The sequence below is a fragment of the Pseudophryne corroboree genome, chromosome 5, assembly GCF_028390025.1.
Source record: "Pseudophryne corroboree isolate aPseCor3 chromosome 5, aPseCor3.hap2, whole genome shotgun sequence".
NCBI classification, from domain to species: domain Eukaryota; kingdom Metazoa; phylum Chordata; class Amphibia; order Anura; family Myobatrachidae; genus Pseudophryne; species Pseudophryne corroboree.
Window position 1 is genome coordinate 657529245 of NC_086448.1, and position 20455 is coordinate 657549699.

Genomic DNA, 20455 nt, shown 5'->3' on the forward strand with positions numbered 1-20455 from the left:
GGAAACGTCACTTCACATAAATATCCTGGAACTAAGGGCCATTTACAATGCCCTAAGTCAGGCAAGGCCTCTGCTTCAGGGTCAGCCAGTATTGATCCAGTCGGACAACATCACGGCAGTCGCCCACGTAAACAGACAGGGCGGCACAAGAAGCAGGAGGGCAATGACGGAAGTGGCAAGGATTCTTCGCTGGGCGGAAAATCATGTGATAGCACTGTCAGCAGTGTTCATTCCGGGAGTGGACAACTGGGAAGCAGACTTCCTCAGCAGACACGATCTCCACCCGGGGGAGTGGGGACTTCACCCAGAAGTCTTCCACATGATTGTAAACCGTTGGGAAAAACCAAAGGTGGACATGATGGCGTCTCGCCTCCACAAGAAACTGGACAGATATTGCTCCAGGTCAAGGGACCCTCAGGCAATAGCTGTGGACGCTCTGGTAACACCGTGGGTGTACCGGTCAGTGTATGTGTTCCCTCCTCTTCCTCTCATACCAAAAGTACTGAGAATCATAAGAAGGAGAGGAGTAAAGACTATACTCGTGGCTCCGGATTGGCCAAGAAGGACTTGGTACCCGGAAATTCAAGAGATGCTCACGGAAGAACCGTGGCCTCTACCTCTAAGACGGGACCTGCTCCAGCAGGGACCATGTCTGTTCCAAGACTTACCGCGGCTGCGTTTGACGGCATGGCTGTTGAACGCCGGATCCTGAAGGAAAAAGGCATTCCGGATGAAGTCATCCCTACCCTGATCAAAGCCAGGAAGGATGTAACCGTTCAACATTATCACCGTATTTGGCGTAAATATGTTGCGTGGTGCGAGGCCAGGAAGGCCCCTACAGAGGAATTTCAACTGGGTCGATTCCTGCATTTCCTGCAAACAGGACTGTCTATGGGCCTCAAATTAGGGTCCATTAAGGTTCAAATTTCGGCCCTGTCGATATTCTTCCAAAAAGAACTAGCTTCTGTTCCTGAAGTTCAGACGTTTGTCAAGGGAGTACTGCATATACAGCCTCCTTTTGTGCCTCCAGTGGCACCTTGGGATCTCAATGTAGTTTTGGGATTCCTAAAATCACATTGGTTTGAACCACTCACCACTGTGGACTTGAAATATCTCACATGGAAAGTGGTGATGCTGTTAGCCCTGGCTTCAGCCAGGCGTGTATCAGAATTGGCGGCTTTATCCTATAAAAGCCCGTACCTAATTTTTCATACGGACAGGGCAGAATTGAGGACTCGTCCTCAATTTCTCCCTAAGGTGGTTTCAGCATTTCATTTAAACCAACCTATTGTGGTGCCTGCGGCTACTAGGGACTTGGAGGATTCCAAGTTGCTGGACGTAGTTAGGGCCCTGAAAATATATGTTTCCAGGACGGCTGGAGTCAGAAAATCTGACTCGCTGTTTATCCTGTATGCACCCAACAAGCTGGGTGCTCCTGCTTCTAAGCAGACGATTGCTCGTTGGATTTGTAGTACAATTCAGCTTGCACATTCTGTGGCAGGCTTGCCACAGCCAAAATCTGTAAAAGCCCATTCCACACGGAAAGTGGGCTCATCTTGGGCGGCTGCCCGAGGGGTCTCGGCTTTACAACTTTGCCGAGCAGCTACTTGGTCAGGGGCAAACACGTTTGCTAAATTCTACAAATTTGATACCCTGGCTGAGGAGGACCTGGAGTTCTCTCATTCGGTGCTGCAGAGTCATCCGCACTCTCCCGCCCGTTTGGGAGCTTTGGTATAATCCCCATGGTCCTTTCGGAGTCCCCAGCATCCACTACGGACTATGAGAAATAGAATTATCGGTAAGTAAATTCTTATTTTTTCCTGCATCTGACGAATTAAATGAGGTGTGTGAGGAAGCGTGGACTTCCCCAGATAAGAAATTGATCATTTCTAAACGGTTAATGGTTGCGTACCCTTTCCCGCCAGAGGATAGGTCACGCTGGGAAACACCCCCTAGGGTAGATAAAGCATTGACACGCTTATCAAAGAAGGTGGCACTACCGTCTCCGGATACGGCCGCCCTAAAAGAACCTGCTGATAGAAAGCTGGAAAGTACCCTAAAAGCTATATACACACACACTGGCATTATATTGAGACCCGCTATTGCATCAGCTTGGATGTGCAGTGCTGCTGCTGCGTGGTCAGACTCCGTCGGAAAACATTGATACCATGGATAGGGACAATATTTTGCTAACGATTGACCATATAAAAGACGCGGTCTTATACATGCGTGATGCACAGAGGGATATTTGCCGGCTGGCATCAAAAATAAGCGCTATGTCCATTGCCGCCAGATGGGGGTTATGGACTAGGCAATGGTCAGGTGATGCCGACTCCAAGCGGCACATGGAAGTTTTACCCTATAAAGGGGCGGAACTTTTTGGGGAAGGTCTTTCAGACCTCGTTTCCACAGCTACTGCTGGGAAATCGACCTTTTTGCCACAAGCTACCCCACAGCAAAAGAAAGCACCGTATTATCAGGTACAGTCCTTTCGGCCCCAGAAAAATAAGCGGGCTAGAGGCTCATCCTTTCTGCCGAGGGGCAGAGGAAGGGGGAAAAAGCTGCAGCACACAGCTAGTTCCCAGGAGCAGAAGTCCTCCCCTGCGTCCGGTAAGTCCACAGCATGACGCTGGTGCTGCTCAGGCGGATTCGGGAACGGTGGGGGCACGTCTCAGGTTTTTCAGCACACAGTGGGCTCTCTCACAAGTGGATCCCTGGGTCCTTCAAGTAGTATCTCAGGGGTACAGGCTGGAATTCGAGACGTCTCCCCCCCGCCGTTTCCTAAAATCTGCCTTGCCGGCAACTCCCTCTGCCAGGGAGGCAGTGTTGGTGGCTATTCAAAAACTGTATTCACAGAAAGTGATCGTCAAGGTACCCCTCCTTCAGCAAAGAAAGGGGTACTACTCCACAATGTTTGTGGTACCGAAACCGGACGGTTCGGTGAGACCCATCTTAAATTTAAAAACCTTGAACACTTATATCAAAAGGTTCAAGTTCAAGATGGAATCGCTCAGGGCGGTTATTGCGAGCCTGGAGGAGGGGGATTACATGGTATCCCTGGACATCAAGGATGCGTACCTGCATGTCCCCATTTACCCTCCGCACCAGGAGTACCTCAGATTTGTGGTACAGGACTGTCACTATCAGTTCCAGACGCTGCCGTTCGGGTTATCCACGGCACCGAGGGTCTTTACCAAGGTAATGGCCGAAATGATGATACTCCTTCGCAAGAATGGAGTTTTAATTATCCCGTACTTGGACGATCTTCTGATTAAGGCGAGGTCCAAAGAACAGTTAATAGTGGGGGTGGCACTTTCTCAGGAAGTGCTACAACAGCACGGCTGGATTCTAAACATTCCAAAGTCACAGCTGGTCCCGACGACACGTCTTCTGTTCCTGGGAATGATTCTGGACACAGACCAGAAAAGAGTGTTTCTTCCACTGGAAAAAGCCGAGGAATTGTCATCTCTGGTCAGAGACATTCTAAAACCAGGAAAAGTGTCGGTACATCAATGCACACGAGTCCTGGGAAAAATGGTAGCTTTGTACGAAGCAATTCCATTCGGAAGGTTCCACGCAAGGACGTTCCAGTGGGACCTGTTGGACAAATGGTCCGGGTCCCATCTCCAGATGCAACAGCGGATAACCCTATCGGCCAGAACCAGGGTGTCGCTGCTGTGGTGGCTGCAGAGGGCTCATCTACTAGAGGGCCGCAGATTCGGAATACAGGACTGGGTCCTGGTGACCACGGATGCCAGCCTTCGGGGCTGGGGGCAGTCACAAAGGGAAGAAATTTCCAAGGACTGTGGTCAAATCAGGAGATTTCTCTTCACATAAATATCCTGGAGCTAAGGGCCATTTACAATGCCCTAAGCCAGGCAAGACCCCTGCTTCAAAACCAGCCGGTACTGATCCAGTCAGACAACATCACGGCGGTCGCCCATGTAAACAGACAGGGCGGCACGAGAAGCAGGATGGCGATGGCAGAAGCCACAAGGATTCTCAGATGGGCAGAGAATCATGTGTTAGCACTGACGGCAGTGTTCATTCCGGGAGTGGACAACTGGGAAGCAGACTTCCTCAGCAGGCACGACCTCCACCCGGGAGAATGGGGACTTCATCCAGAAGTCTTCCAAATGCTGGTCAACTGGTGGGAAAAACCACAGGTAGACATGATGGCGTCCCGCCTCAACAAGAAGTTGAAAAGATATTGCGCCCGGTCAAGAGACCCTCAGGCGATAGCGGTGGACGCTCTAGTGACACCATGGGTGTACCAGTCGGTTTATGTGTTTCCTCCTCTACCTCTCATACCCAAGGTACTGAGAATAATAAGAAGGCGAGGAGTGAAAACCATACTCGTGGTTCCGGATTGGCCAAGAAGAGCTTGGTACCCGGAACTTCAAGAGATGCTTTCAGAGGACCCTTGGCCTGTGCCGCTCAGACAAGACCTGCTGCAGCAGGGACCCTGTCTGTTCCAAGACTTACCGCGGCTGCGTTTGACGGCATGGCGGTTGAACACCGGATCCTGAAGGAAAAGGGTATTCCGGTTGAAGTCATCCCTACCCTGATCAAAGCCAGGAAGGATGTCACCGCAAGACATTATCACCGCATTTGGCGAAAATATGTTGCTTGGTGTGAGGCCATGAAGGCCCCGACGGAGGAATTTCAACTGGGTCGATTCCTGTACTTCCTGCAAGCAGGGGTGAAGTTGGGCCTCAAATTGGGGTCCATAAAGGTCCAGATTTCGGCTCTGTCGATTTTCTTCCAAAAAGAACTGGCTTCACTGCCCGAAGTTCAGACTTTTGTCAAAGAAGTACTGCATATTCAGCCTCCTTTTGTGCCCCCAGTGGCACCTTGGGATCTCAATGTGGTTTTGGCATTCCTGAAATCACATTGGTTCGAACCACTTAAGACTGTGGATTTAAAATATCTCACGTGGAAAGTGGTCATGCTGTTGGCCTTGGCGTCGGCCAGGCGGGTTTCAGAATTGGCGGCTTTGTCGTGTAAAAGCCCTTATCTGATTTTCCATATGGATAGGGCAGAATTGAGGACTCGTCCTCCGTTTCTCCCAAAGGTGGTCTCAGCTTTTCACTTGAACCAACCTATTGTGGTGCCTGCGGCTACTAGGGACTTGGAGGATTCCAAGTTGCTGGACGTAGTCAGGGCCCTAAAAATTTATATTTCCAGGACGGCTGGAGTCAGAAAGACTGACTCGCTGTTTATCCTGTATGCACCCACCAAGCTGGGTGCTCCTGCTTCTAAGCAGTCTATTGCGCGCTGGATTTGTAGCACTATTCAGCTGGCGCATTCTGCGGTAGGCTTACCGCAGCCTAAATCTGTAAAAGCCCATTCCACACGGAAGGTGGGCTCATCTTGGGCGGCTGCCCGAGGGGTCTCGGCTTTACAACTTTGCCGAGCAACTACTTGGTCGGGGGCAAACACGTTTGCAAAATTCTACAAATTTGATACCCTGGCTGAGGAGGACCTGGAATTCTCTCATTCGGTGCTGCAGAGTCATCCGCACTCTCCCGCCCGTTTGGGAGCTTTGGTATAATCCCCATGGTCCTTACGGAGTCCCCAGCATCCACTAGGACGTCAGAGAAAATAAGATTTTACTCACCGGTAAATCTATTTCTCATAGTCCGTAGTGGATGCTGGGCGCCCATCCCAAGTGCGGATTGTCTGCAATACCTGTACATAGTTATTGTTACAAAAATCGGGTTTTGTTGTGAGCCATCTCTTCAGAGGCTCCATTTGTTATCATACTGTTAACCGGGGTTCCTATCACGTGTTATATGGTGTGATTGGTGTGGCTGGTATGAGTCTTACCCGGGATTCAAAAATCCTTCCTTATTGTGTCAGCTCTTCCGGGCACAGTTCCTAACTGAGGCTTGGAGGAGGGTCATAGGGGGAGGAGCCAGTGCACACCAGATAGTCCTAAATCTTTCTTAGATGTGCCCAGTCTCCTGCGGAGCCGTCTATTCCCCATGGTCCTTACGGAGTCCCCAGCATCCACTACGGACTACGAGAAATAGATTTACCGGTGAGTAAAATCTTATTATTTGTAGTACCGAAACCGGACGGTTCGGTACGACCAATTCTGAACCTCAAGTCCTTGAACCGGTTCTTAAGAGTGTTCAAGTTCAAGATGGAGTCTCAGAGCGGTGATCTCTGCACTGGAGGAAGGAGAATTCCTAGTGTCTCTGGATATCAAAGTTGCGTACTTTCACATTCCGATCTGGCCGCCTCATCAGGCTTATCTACGGTTTGCATTACAGGACTGTCACTACCAGTTCTAGGCCCTTCCATTTGGTCTCCATGGCACCAAGGGTGTTCACCAAAGTGATGGCAGAGATTATGTTTATACTTCGCAAGCAGGGAGTGAACATAATTCCGTACCTGGACGATCTTCTGAAAAAGGTGCCGTCCAGGGAGAGGTTGCTGGACAGCATTGGCCTCTCAACCAAACTTCTCCAGGATCACGGGTGGATTCTGAACCTTCCGAAATCTCACCTAGAGCCAACACTGAGGCTCCCATTCCTGGGAATGATACTGGACACGGAGTCGCAGAAAGTGTTCCTTCCATTGGAAAGGCATTGGTAATCCAGTCGATGGTTCAGGATGTCCTGAAGCCAACCCGGATATCTGTGCATGTATGCATTCACCTTGTGGAGAAAATGGTGGCCTCTTACCAGGCGCTTCAATACGGAAGCAGCTTGATCTGTTGGACAGATGGTCCGGATCACATCTTCACATGCACCAGAAGATTAGTCTGTCGCCAAAAGCCAGGATCTCCCGTCTGTGGTGGCTACAGACCTCTCACCTGGTCGAGGGTCGGCGGTTGAAAATTCAGGACTGGATCCTGATAACCACGGACTACGGACGCAAGCCTCTGAGGTTGGGGAGCAGTCACCCAGGGGGTGCAGTTTCATAGAAGATGGTCAAGTCAGGAAGTCATCCTTCCAATCAACATTCTAGAACTCAGGGCCATATACAACGCCTTTCTGCAGGCCTCTTATCTTCTTCAGGATCGGGCCATACAAGTCCAGTCGGACAGTGTGATGGCAGTGATGTACATAAACCGACAGGGCGGAACGAAAAGCAGAGCAGCGATTGTCAGAGGTGTCAAGAATTCTCCTCTGGGCAGAAAAAAACGCTGCGACGTTGTCAGCGGTCATCATTCCGGGAGTAGACAACTGGGAAGCAGACTTTCTCAGCAGACACAACCTGCACCCGGGGGAGTGGGGCCTTCACCCGGAAGTGTTCAGTGCTTGGCACGTCAGGGGATATCCACAAATCGACATGATGGCCTCTCCTCTCAACAAGAAGCTCAAGCGGTATTGTTCCAGGTCGAGAGACCCACAGGCAGTGGCGGTAGACGCTCTGACGACTCCGTGGGTCTATCAGATGGTGTACGTGTTTCCCACACTTCCTCTGATCCCAAGAATTCTCAAAATAATAAAAAGAGAAAAGGTTCAAGCAATACTCATTGCTCCGGACTGGCCAAGAAGGGCCTGGTACGCGGACCTTCTAGAGATGCTCCTCGAGGATCCGTGGCCTCTGCCTCTTCGCAAGGATCCTCTGCAACAGGGCCCATTTGTTTATCAGGACTTACCGTGACTATGTTTGATGGCATGGAAGTTGAACAGCTGATTCTAGCCCGAAGAGGAATCCCTAGTAAAGTTATCCCGACTGTGATCCAAACCAGAAAGGGGGTAATGTCTAAACATTACCACCGTATTTGGAAGAAATACATCTCTTGGTGTGAAAACAGAAAATATTCTGCTGTGAAATTTCACCGGGGACTTTTTCTGCTTTTTCTGCAGGCAGGTGTGGATGTGGGCCTACGTCTGGGTTCCATAAAAGTCCAGATTTCGGCCTTGTCCATTTTCTTTCAAACACAATTGGCTTCTCTCCCTAAGGTCCAGACATTTTTGAAAAGTGTTCTGCGCATCCAACCTCCCTTTGTGCCTCCCACAGCACCTTGGGATCTCAATTTGGTACTGCAATTCCTCCAATTGGACTGGTTTGAACCATTACAGGAGGTGGACGTAAAATATCTTACGTGGAAGACCGTCACACTGTTGGCCTTGGCTTCAGTAAGACGTGTGTCGGAGCTGGGGGCTTTGTGTCACAAGAGCCCATATTTAATTTTCCATGAGGACAGAGCTGAACTCAGAACTCGTCAGCAATTTCTTCCGAAAGTGATGTCTGCATTTCATATCAACCAACCTATTGTGGTTCTGGTTATCACCGACGCTTCCACTACTTCAAAGTCTTTGGATGTTGTGAGGGCATTGAAGGTATACATAGGGGTATATTCGATAACTGTCGGAAGCTGCCGTCTTGTCGGAAAGATGGCAGCTTCCGACCGTTATAGGTAGGAAGGGGTTCCAACCTATTAATTACGGCCCTATTTTTTCCGACAAGTCGGGAAACCCGACTTGTCGGAATGCACGCTTTGTCGGAAACTGGGCCTAACCCCGTTTCCGACAATCTCAATCCGACTTTAAAAAAAAAAAGTCTGATTGAGATATGTGATCTGAGAGGAGGAGACGGGGGAGAGCAGGGACCCAGCGGCAGCGTCCACCCGGCTCCAGCAAGCGGGACGTCGCTTGCTGGAGCCGGGTGGACGCTGCCATGAGCCTCCACTGCTGCAGCCGCTGCTCCCCCGTCTCCTCCGCCCTCCCCCGGCGCAACAGACATCACCTTACCTCCGGCGCCGCATCCTGCTTCCCCCTCAGCTCCGGAGCCCGCTCACCCCCGGCGCCGCAGACCGCTCCCCTCTACCCCTGGCGCCGCTGACAGCTCCCTCTGCCGCTGCTGTCAGCGCACCCGCAGCGCTGACAGCAGCAGGAGGACACGGGAGCGGCCAAATCCGACAGTCTGATTTGGCCGCTCTTTTATATAGGGGTTGTCGGGTCCATTCCGACAACTACATGTCGGAATGGACCCGACTTTTATTGAATATACCCCATAAAGAGAAAATCCGACTTGCTCTTCGTCCTATATGATCCCAATAAAATTGGGTGTCCTGCTTCAAAACATACAATTGCACGCTGGATCAGGCTCACTATCCAGCATGCTTATTCCACAGCAGGCTTGCTGGTTCCAAAATCTGTACAGGCCCACTCTACTAGGTCATTGGGTTCTTCCTGGGTGGCTGCCCAGGGTGTGTCTGCTTTATGGCTCTGCCAAGCAGCTACTTGGTCAGGTTCGAACACGTTTGCTAAGTTGTACAAGTTCGATACTTTGGCCTCTGAGGAACTTCAGTTTGGTCATTCAGTTCTGCAGGAACCTCAGCACTCTCCCACCCGGTTTGGGCGCTTTGGTACATCCACATGGTACTCAATGGAACCCCAGTATCCTCAAGGACATAAGAGAAAATAGGATTTTAATTACCTACCGGTAAATCCTTTTCTCGTAGTCCATAGAGGATACTGGGCGCCCGCCCGGTGCTTTGTTCTTCCTGCACTGTTACTTGGTTAAGTATTGTTGGTTCAGCTGTTGCTGTTCCTGTTCCTGTTTAAAGTTGGGTTAGCATGGCTTTCCTCTGTTTGTTTGTGTGTGCTGGTTCAGAATCTCGCCACTATCTTTACCCTTCTCTCAAAGTTTGTCAGTCTCCCTGGGTACAGTTTCCTAGACTGAGTCTGGTAGGAGGGGCATAGATAGAGGAGCCAGCCCACACTATCAAATTCTTAAAGTGCCCATGGTTCATAGTGGACCCGTCTATACCCCATGGTACTAAATGGAACCCCAGTATCCTCTACGAGCTACGAGAAAAGGATTTGCCGGTAGGTAGTAAAAATCCTATTTTTTTTTTTTTTTTTTTATTTCATCTTCAAAATATTAAGATCTTATATCAGTTTACTGGCATTATGCAAACTCCGTGCTAGCACATCTTTACCAATCGCGTTATAATAGTTTAGTTGCTTAAAGGGCTATGTAAATAAATGTAAAAAAAAAACCCCCAAAAAACAGGTGAGGTGAGTTGGAAGAGTAAGCGTGTGAGCAAAAGGACCAATCACAAATTGTAATCATCCCTCAGCCTGCAAACTCAATTCACTTGGCAGTTTTGTATTGCATGCTGCCTTTTTTTCTAGGGGCTCTGACTACTAAGGTGAGGTGTAAATCTTTATAGGTATAATGCAGCATAAATAGTATAATTCATCAATATTTAATTTTTCAGATGTTTTATTTCTTTTCGATACAGTAATTTCAACCTTTTTCTAGGTGTCCAAGAGTATGGACAACGGAGCATAGTCATTTTCCATACGTGCCTGGCATATACTGATATATAGAAAATGCTGAGTAACATTTTTTGTGTGCATTCAAGTGAATGTACATGCCTATGTGTTGCACATCAAAGAGCTTCAGATACTTTATAAAATAAAAAAAGGTTCATTGTGTCCATAAAACATTTTCTTGGCAAGTTCTGTTAGACAGGTGTTCCATTAGTATACCCCCTGTATAAAAGACAACTGTTAGAATAATTGCTGAGTGTCAGACAAAGGAAAAACTACCTTTTCTCATGCTTGATAGAATCGCAATGTCTGCTACCCTCTGGTAGATGCAGTTTGACATTTTGAACTGATCTTATAGTTTCCCATCGTTGCACATCATGACACATAAACTTGTCACTGCTCCTACTGTAACAAATCTTCTGTCTCAATGTCATCTGTGGTACAATGGTTGGGTTGGTGGGCCATCGATTCTCTCCAGGCTTTGTTCCCATGATCTCAGATAACGTAAATTCCCACAGGATTTATGTTATAGGACAAATTACTCTTCTGGTGAACCTGGTTCTAATCCAAGTTACTAAGGTTTTTTTCTCCCCATGGATTTTATCTTTGCTTTGGTTTATAAATTATCGTTTGATGTGTTGGAGAGGGCAGATGCCCCTTCAGGAACTATAATCGCTATTTCACCTAGAATCTATATTTGCACATACTTCACTACCATCTGCAAAGAAATCCGGATTTGTCTAAGTATGCTGAGAACAAGGCAATGCAAAAGTAATAAGCCAGGTACACACTGGACGATGTGTGTACCTGGCGATATTGGCAGCAACGGAACTCGGCTGGGTGCCGATATCGGTAAGTGCATACACACTTGCCGATGCCGGCTGCGATGGAGTAGCGGGAAGAGAAGATGAGCCACCCTGTGTTCGGAAGCATTGCATTGCTTGCGACATCACCAGATTGAGCTGCATGTACAGCGAACAGGCGATGTCGCAAGTGGCCTGCGGGAGCGTGCATCGTTGACGATGTAGTGGGTACTCGCTGATGATTTGAACAATGTTGTTCAGAAATGTCGGAATCGGCCATATTGTTCAAAAAGTCGTCCAGTGTGTATCCAGCTTTAGCCTTTAGATATTTGCAGAGTATAACCATAGACCTGGACAGGCAAGGTCCGTGTTTACCAACCTAAAGCTGACTACACATCTAAAGATTAATATTCCATCCAGCCAATGAGATGGCTGGTTGGAACAAAAATCTGTTAATGTATGGGAGCAAACTATAATCTGCTGTTTGCTCTCAGGCACTGGAAAACAGTCATTCAGACAAATTTGTTTAACCAGATTGATTCAAGAAACACGTCTGAGGACCATTGTGGTCAATTTTTTGTAGCTTTTGGGAAAAAACCACCAATTGTTGTTTGCTCCCATACATTACCAGATTTTTCGTTACAATGAAAAGCCAGCGTTACAGTCCCGGTTTTAAGGATATCCATGCTAGAACACAGTTGGTTTAATTTGTACCGCAGTCATTTAACCATCTGTGCTCAGACACTGATATCATTAAAACCTGCACTGTTAGGAGGACATGAGGATCATGTTTGCATAAAAACTAGGCAAGGTGCAGTTGGTGTCATGAGGATGGGGCCACACATTGAATCAAACTAAAATATAGGGTTGGTTGATTAAACTATAATAGGCACACTCATCTTTGTTTTCTATACTCTGCTGTATGTTGATTGACTTGTGCTTTTCAGTGATATGGATATATCGTTTAAGAAGAACCAAATACTGGACAAATTTGTAAAGGAGAAGTTTTTTTTATTTTTATTAAATCTTGTTTATAATTATTCAAGGTTACATTCACAGTAGACAGTATATCAGGGAGAAAAGACCAAGGCATAATAATAGAAATATTGGCACATAGCTTATTAAAACAAAGGAAAATAAATGGAGCACATATGTAAAGACCCAGCCATGGAGCAGAAAGAGAACGAAAAGAGAAATAGACAGTGGGAATAATGTCCAGGAAATGTAAAACAGAGAAGCTGGAACACACAATAGAGAATGTCCACATTGTAAAACCCCCAACTGAAATAATGGTAGTGAAGCAGGTACCTGAAGGCACCATCCAGGCCCATGATCCGCAGGAATGAAGAGTTTATTTTTATTTTGATATTTACATGACAGTATGAATTACCTTCTGTTCATAAATGTCTGTATAGTATTTTTATAGTATGTGTAATTGTACTAAAGCTAAAGTGTTGTTACTCTCTGCTGTGTAATAATGATAATAAAATACTTCTTTTTGGTTCTGCTTTTCTTTCCTTAGGTGGACTCACGATGCATACCTTGTTTAGCGAAGTGGCAAAATTCCTATAGCATTAAATTTCTTCTTCAAGAACTTAGACGCATGATGATGTCCAAAGAAAATATGAAGCTTCCACAGCCTCCAGAAGGACAAACCTACAATATTTAATTGATGTGGGGAATATTTCCATACTTCCTCCCTGCCCCCACCACAATTTTTTTTTAAAGGGCCTGCAATGTCTAATATTGCATGTCTCTGCCTCTCCAGCTCTGGGCACAATTTGCACATGACTCCTCATTGTTGGCCTAGATTTCTCCCAGTTTGACTCCTATTGGTCAAGGACTTATTATGCAACATGTATGTTGTAGTCCAACCCACATACACCTGCACCGAAAGACATAGGGGTGTAGCGTAGGAGCTGCAAATAAGTCATTTTATTTTTTCATGTTAGTAGTGTTGCTTGATCATTGGGATTTACACAATCTGGGCATTTTTTGTTTCTTGAAGAGCAGCAGTTCATGTTGTAGAATCAATTCATTTTTGTTCTACATGTATTTTACAGTGTCAAGGTAAACATAGGTGTATAGTAATGACTCCTACATGATATTTGAATGTACTAATAAAATAAAGTCCTGTTGGCTAGCTTCTGATAACTAGAATGTTTCATTGATAGAGACCTGTGCTAGCAGATGTGTATCTCAGAAGACTGAGCTGTCAGCCATGAAGCACTCTGAATTTTTTCATTTTTTATTTCTTTAATGCCTTTTACAAAATGGCCTTTAATTGTTTTACAACCTGGATAGCACCTGTTTAAACAAAGCATTCATGTTTTAAACTGGTACTCTTCATTTTGTTTCTGAAACAGTTTGGGAATACTGCACATACAGAAAACTGCTGGTTTTACCGAACCTGGATACTTCCCGGTGTATGGGACTGGTCTAGGCTCCAATTTTACATTTCTAGGTTATTTATTGGTTACGTTTTGGCTGTATTATACTGGGGAAAAGACCAACATTATTTGCTAACCAGTTGAGTTATTACCCTCCAAAGTGCAGTAATCCTGACGAATCAGACAGGTATTTGCTGCCTTGTCTAATTGCAGTAGCCCAATTGAAGCAAATTGCTGATTGGTTGCTACGGGATACTGCATGTTAAATTAACCACACTGAGTTGTATTCATTTGCAGGGACGTATCAATGAACATAGCATGAACTGCTTCTCCATTGTTTTACTTGTAAGGGGATCATTTTGTCACACACGCATTTTTAGCACAGTATAAACAGGGCCGCACGTGTTGGTATTCCTCTTCTTAGGGCAGTGTTAGGAAGTCTTAATTTGCCTCAAACTGTCATACAGATTTCACAAGGTAAAGTGCATGAGGTTAAGCTATAGTTGCTTGGAGGTTAATGTATGTGTCGCCTAGATAGTCTAAGATCTGAAAATTAAAAACCGAATGCTATTTACCCTGCTTGGTAAAGGATAAGCTGTGTAAACAATATTGTTTAAAGTAGCAAATGCAATGGGTGTCGATGCTGATGTCATTTTCTTTCACAAGAGACTTGGAAGCAGACTAGTAGGCTTATTTGTGTTAAAGCCTGATCTTGCTCATTGTATTTCTGACATGGTAGTGACTGTAATGCAGCTCCTGTTTGTTGGGCGTAACAAGCAGCAAACATTTGTTTACAGCCTTTATTCCAATAAAATGCATTCTAATTATAGTGCCGCAGACGTATACAGTATGAAGAGAAAATGGATAATGTGATCTGAGGTCGCAGCTAGTCTTACAATGTAAATAAAATGTTGAAAGTGTTCGAAGAGATTATTGTTGTGTTTTTGTTCCAAGATCAGAATTGTTACTTTGGCACCACATAGGCTTTTGACAACTTATGCGAGGAGGTTTTCCATGTTAGACATGTTTTCGTTTCACTGTAGTTACATCGAGGCCGGTGTTCTATATGGTTCTAAAGCCTAGAAGAAGGGTTCCCCGTTTGGAAGTGTTCTACATAGACTTGTGTATATAATTCAGACTTTCACATATGTTGCTACTGTCCTAGCTGCCTATGCGCATCACGTGGGATAGCATGATTCATTCTCTTAGCGCTGCTTCATGCATATTGTTCAACTAGATCACATGGTGGAAAAATTCCCTTCACCCTTAAATGTGAGAAGAAATAGAATTTAGATTCTTCTCGAATATGAGCTTTAAGCTTTGGAAATGTCATAAAATTAGCATTTCAATATTTTCTGAGTATACTTTTTTTAAAGCCTTACTATACCCCCAAATTGTCACCTGTATTAAAAATAGTCAAATGCTTTTACCACTGCAAAGTGGTACTTATTTTTTTATTTTATTTTTTTAATTAACTTAAATACCTTGAGGAGAGGTGCCTTTTTATAACCACTGCTATTTGAATTAGTGAGTGGTCCATTACCCTATACAATTAGAGATGGTGCTTATATTAAGGGGCCAGCAGCGGGAGAGGTGGTGGGTAATATTGTGCTTATATGAAGATGACCTGTTTCTTACAGATGTGTGCTATTCATTGAGAACTATAAATTGAAGGCATTATTGTCTAATTGTCAAGAAAAAAAAAGTATTAGTTTCTTGCACCTATTGATGCAGCCAAGTATAAAACAGGGTTTCCCAAATCACTACTCAAAATATCCCTTGAATCCAGGAGACCTGCAGTATCATTTACACAGGTTCTGTGACTGATTAAAACCAGCTGAAATGTAGGTCTGAATTTAGCCAGCTACATTAACAGTTGTAATTCATGTGTGTCCTGGATTAAAGTGATATGCCAAGCCTAACTCAAAAGGCATATAGGATGAGAGATTTCTTCTCCACTGCTCACAGAAGGATTCCACAGTTGTATGAAGGGTCAATAACACCCATTATTTAAATACTGCTAAATATCCAAAGGTGCACTCTACTTTACTCAATTATCTACATACTATACATATATAAGACCATGTCCCTATGGTTTAAACTTTGTTCAGAATATTACTGGTTTATTATGTATATACGTACAGTGGATGTAAGATTGACAAGGATGTTGTCAGGTCACTGTTTGTGCGTCCCATTCGCATTGTTTTCTGAATAAGACGCATTTTTAATGGAAAGAGTCGCACATAAAGACACTCAGCGCTACCGAGGCATGGCGTGACTAGAAGAGCTGTTTAACGTGCAGGGAGGACACATCTGTATATAGGCAAGTGTATCTGGAATCTAGCTGGTATATTAAAGGAATAATGGGAGATAAGAAAAATCTATGGAGTATTGATAGGAAAAAAAGGCAGAATAAAAGAATGTACTGAAGAGGAAAGTAGACTGATAAGTATGCATAAATGGAAGAATATAGAGTTACATAGTGCGACATCAAAGGTCAGCGAAGAGGACAGACGAAAGTGTGAGTTAGTGGCGCCTGTACATTATTACAAAGCCACCAATCGTGAATGCATGTGTGTGGTATTGAAAGTCGACAGTAACTAGGTCGACCACTATTGGTCGACAGTAACTAGGTCGACGGTCTTTAGGTCGACATGTTCTAGGTCGACAGGTCAAAAGGTCGACATGAGTTTTTAATGTTATTTTGGTGTCGTTTTCTTCGTAGAGTGACCGGGAACCCCAATTAGTGCACCGCGTCCCCTCGCATGGCTCGCTTCGCTCGCCATGCTTCGGGCATGGTACCTTCGCTCCGCTATCGCTTCGCTCGGCACAGATTACCGTTCCAATCGTAGTCCACGTGGATCGTTAAGTATGAAAAGGTTCAAAAAAAGAAAAAAATTGGGAAAAACTCATGTCGACCTTTTGACGTGTCAAAGACAGACACCCTGTCGACCTAGTTACTGTCGACCAATAGTGGTCGACCTAGACATTGTCGACCTAGTTACTGTCGACTTTCAGTCCGGATCCCGTAAAGGCACAGGTGTAGTGGTGAGAGAATATCTGGACAAATGTGTTGTGTATAAAGTTAATCAAGTGATGAGTGACGAGGGTATGTTAATGTAAAACCAAGACAGAAAGAGAAGTTCTACATTGACTAATACAGATATAAACGGTGACAGAAGTTTTGATACTAGGTTGGCATATGAAGTGTAGCTGTAAGAAGATACAACGGCATAGGTATACATAGTGTTCCCACAGCATTAGGGCAGGGCACGGTGGTGTGGGAGGGCATCTGAGGTGCGCCCTAAAATGGGGCGTGGCTGGCCGGGGAGTGTGTATGGCCCTTCATCACTTTTGGTGGCATGCCCAGCACTTACAGACATTCTGGGCTGCCCCTAATCCTTCTCACTGCATGCATTTACTCTCCCGGCGGTGATCTGCAACTTTTCCCATCTGCGGGACACTGCGGCTCACAAGAGTGGAAGGCACAGGGCAGGCTGTTTCAGGACGGTGGTGCTAAAAGTGCAGGGCATATTTTGTCATTTTTAAATCTGGCATGGCACTCTGCTAAAACAGCTTAGCATTAACACTAATACAAAAGAAAAAAAAAATTAAATAGACTATGGCAGTGGTTGCCAACATTTTTTTAATCACGGCGCCCTAGAGTGTCAGAATATTTTTTCACGGCACCCCCAGGCCAAAAGTTTCTTATTGAGAAATTCATAAAAGAATGTTTGTTCACATATTTTATTACTGGAAGCCACCAGCACTGGTTTTGCCTATTTCTCTGACGTCCTAGTGGATGCTGGGGACTCCGTAAGGACCATGGGGATATAGCGGCTCCGCAGGAGACAGGGCACAATAATAAAAGCTTTAGGATCAGGTGGTGTGCACTGGCTCCTCCCCCTATGACCCTCCTCCAAGCCTCAGTTAGATTTTTGTGCCCGGCCGAGAAGGGTGCAATCTAGGTGGCTCTCCTGAGCTGCTTAGAATAAAAGTTTAAGTTAGGTTTTTTTCTTTCAGTGAGACCTGCTGGCAACAGGCTCACTGCTACGAGGGACTTAGGGGAGAGAAGTAAACTCACCTGCGTGCAGGATGGATTTGCTTCTTAGGCTACTGGACACCATTAGCTCCAGAGGGAGTCGGAACACAGGTCTCACCCTGGGGTTCGTCCCGGAGCCGTGCCGCCGACCCCCCTTGCAGATGCCGAAGTTGAAGAGGTCCAGAAACAGGCGGCAGAAGACTTTCAGTCTTCATAAGGTAGCGCACAGCACTGCAGCTGTGCGCCATTGTTGTCAGCACACTTCACCAACAGTCACCAACTGTCACTGAGGGTGCAGGGCGCTGGGGGGGGGCGCCCTGGGCAGCAATGTATAATACCTTTTTATGGCTAAAATACATCACATATAGCCCTTGAGGCTATATGGATGTATTTAACTCCTGCCAGATCTCACAAACTCCGGGAGAAGAGCCCACCAAAAAGGGGGCGGGGCCTATTCTCCTCAGCACACGGCGCCATTTTCCTGCTCAGCTCTGCTGTGAGGAAGGCTCCCAGGCTCTCCCCTGCACTGCACTACAGAAACAGGGTTAAAACAGAGAGGGGGGGCACTTATTTGGCGATATGATTACATATATAAAAATGCTATAAGGGAAAACACTTGTATAAGGGGTTGTCCCTGTATAATTATAGCGTTTTTGGTGTGTGCTGGCAAACTCTCCCTCTGTCTCCCCAAAGGGCTAGTGGGGTCCTGTCCTCTATCAGAGCATTCCCTGTGTGTGTGCTGTGTGTCGACATGTAGGAGGACTATGTTGGTGAGGAGGCGGAGCAAATTGCCTGTATTGGTGATGTCACTCTCTAGGGAGTCGACACTGGAATGGATGGCTTATTTAGGAATTACGTGATAATGTCAACACGCTGCAAGGTCGGTTGACGACATGAGACGGCCGGCAAACAAATTAGTACCTGTCCAGGCGTCTCAGACACCGTCAGGGGCTTGTAAAAACGCCCATTTACCTCAGTCGGTTGACACAGACACGGACACTGACTCCAGTGTCGACGGTGAATAAACAAACGTATTTTCCTTTAGGGCCACACGTTTCATGTTAAGGGCAATGAAGGAGGTGTTACATATTTCTGATACTACAAGTACCACAAATAAGTGTATTATGTAGGGTGTGAATAAACTACTTGTAGTTTTTCCTGAATCAGATAAATTAAATGAAGTGTGTGATGATACGTGGGTTTCCTCCGATAGAAAATTATTGGCGGTATACCCTTTCCCGCCAGAAGTTAGGGCGAGTTGGGAAACACACCTTAGGGTGGATAAGGCGCTCACACGCTTATAAAAACAAGGGGCGTTACCGTCTCCAGATACGGCAGCCCTCAAGGAGCCAGCTGATAGGAAGCTGAAAAATATCCTAAAAGTATATACACACATACTGGTGTTATACTACGACCAGCAATCGCCTCAGCCTGGATGTGCAGCGCTGAGGGGGCTTGGTCGGATTTCCTGACTGAAAATATTGATACCCTTGACAGGGACAAGATTTTATTGACTATAGATGCATTTCTATATATGCGAGATGCGCAGAGGGATATTTGCATTCTGGCATCAAGAGTAAATGTGATGTCCATATCTGCCAGACGAAGACACGACAGTGGGTCAGGTGATGCAGATTCCAGACGGCACATGGAAGTATTGCCGTATAAAGGGGCGGTCCATCGGACCTGGTGGCCATGGCAACAGCTGAAAAATCCACCTTTTGTTACCCCAAGTCACATCTCAGCAGAAAAGGACACAGTCTTTTCAGTCTCAGTCCTTTCGTCCCCATAAGGGCAGGCGGGCAAAAGGGCCAGTCATATCTGCCCAGGGGTAGAGGAAAGGGAAGAAGACTGCAGCAGGCAGCCCATTCCCAGGAACAGAAGCCCTCCACAGCTTCTGCCAAGTCCGCAGCATGACGCTGGGGCAGTACAAGCGGACTCAGGTGCGGTAGGGGGTCATCTCAAGAGTTTCAGCACGCAGGGGGCTCACTCACAAGTGGACTCCTGGATCCTACACGTAGTATCCCAGGTGTACATTGGAAATTCGAGACGTCTCCCCCTCACAAGTTCCTGAAGTCTGCTTTACCAAAGTCTCCCTCCGACAGGGAGGCAGTATTGGGAACAATTCACAGGCTGTATTCCCAGCAGGTGATAATCAAAGTACCCCTTCTACAACAAGGGAAGGGGTATTATTCCACACTATATTGTGGTACTGAAGCCAGACGGCTCGGTGAGATCTGAAATATTTGAACACTTACATACAAGCGTTCAAATCAAGATGGAGTCACTCAGAGTAGTGATAGCGAACCAGGAAGAAGGGGACGATATGGTGTTACTGGATATCAGGGACGCTTACCTACATGTCCAAATTTGCCTTCTCACCAAGGGTACCTCAGGTTCGTGGTACAGAACTGTCACTATCAGTTCAGACGCTGCCGTTTGGATTGTCCACGGCACCCCGGGTCTTTACCAAGGTAATGGCCGAAATGATGATTCTTCTTAAAAGAAATATGGACGCTTTCCTGATAAAGGCAAGGTCCAGAGAACAGTTGGAGGTCGGAGTAGCACTATCTTAAGTAGTTCTACGACAGTACGAGTGGATTCTAAATATTCCAAAATCGCAGTTTTTTCCGACGACACGTCTACTGTTCCTAGGGATGATTCTGGACACAGTCCAGAAAAGGATGTTTTCTCCCGGAGAAGAAAGCCAGGGAGTTATCCGAGCTAGTCAGGAACCTCCTAAAACCAGGAAAAGTATCAGTGCATCATTGCACAAGGATCCTGTGAAAAATGGTGGTTTCTTACAAAGCGATCCCATTCGGTAGATTTCACGCAAGAACCTTTCCGTGGGATCTGCTGGAAAAATGGTCCGGATCGCATCTTCAGATGCATCAGCGGATAACCCTGTCTCCAAGGACAAGGGTGTTTCTTCTGCGGTGGCTGCAGAGTGCTCATCTATGAAAGGGCCGCAGATTC

General features: G+C 46.2%; 1 protein-coding gene across 2 annotated transcripts in view; it reads left to right on the plus strand.

Annotated features, from left to right (window-relative positions):
- UBE2V2 (ubiquitin conjugating enzyme E2 V2) overlaps positions 1 to 14363 on the plus strand; it is a 31638-nt gene extending 17275 nt beyond the window's left edge. For both annotated transcript variants that reach the window (XM_063923699.1, XM_063923700.1), the window contains exon 4: positions 12570 to 14363. In XM_063923699.1, the coding sequence (XP_063779769.1) occupies positions 12570 to 12716 (147 nt within the window). In that variant the 3' untranslated portion in view covers positions 12717 to 14363. The remainder of the gene's footprint in view (positions 1 to 12569) is intronic.
- The last annotated feature ends 6092 nt before the right edge of the window (positions 14364 to 20455 follow it).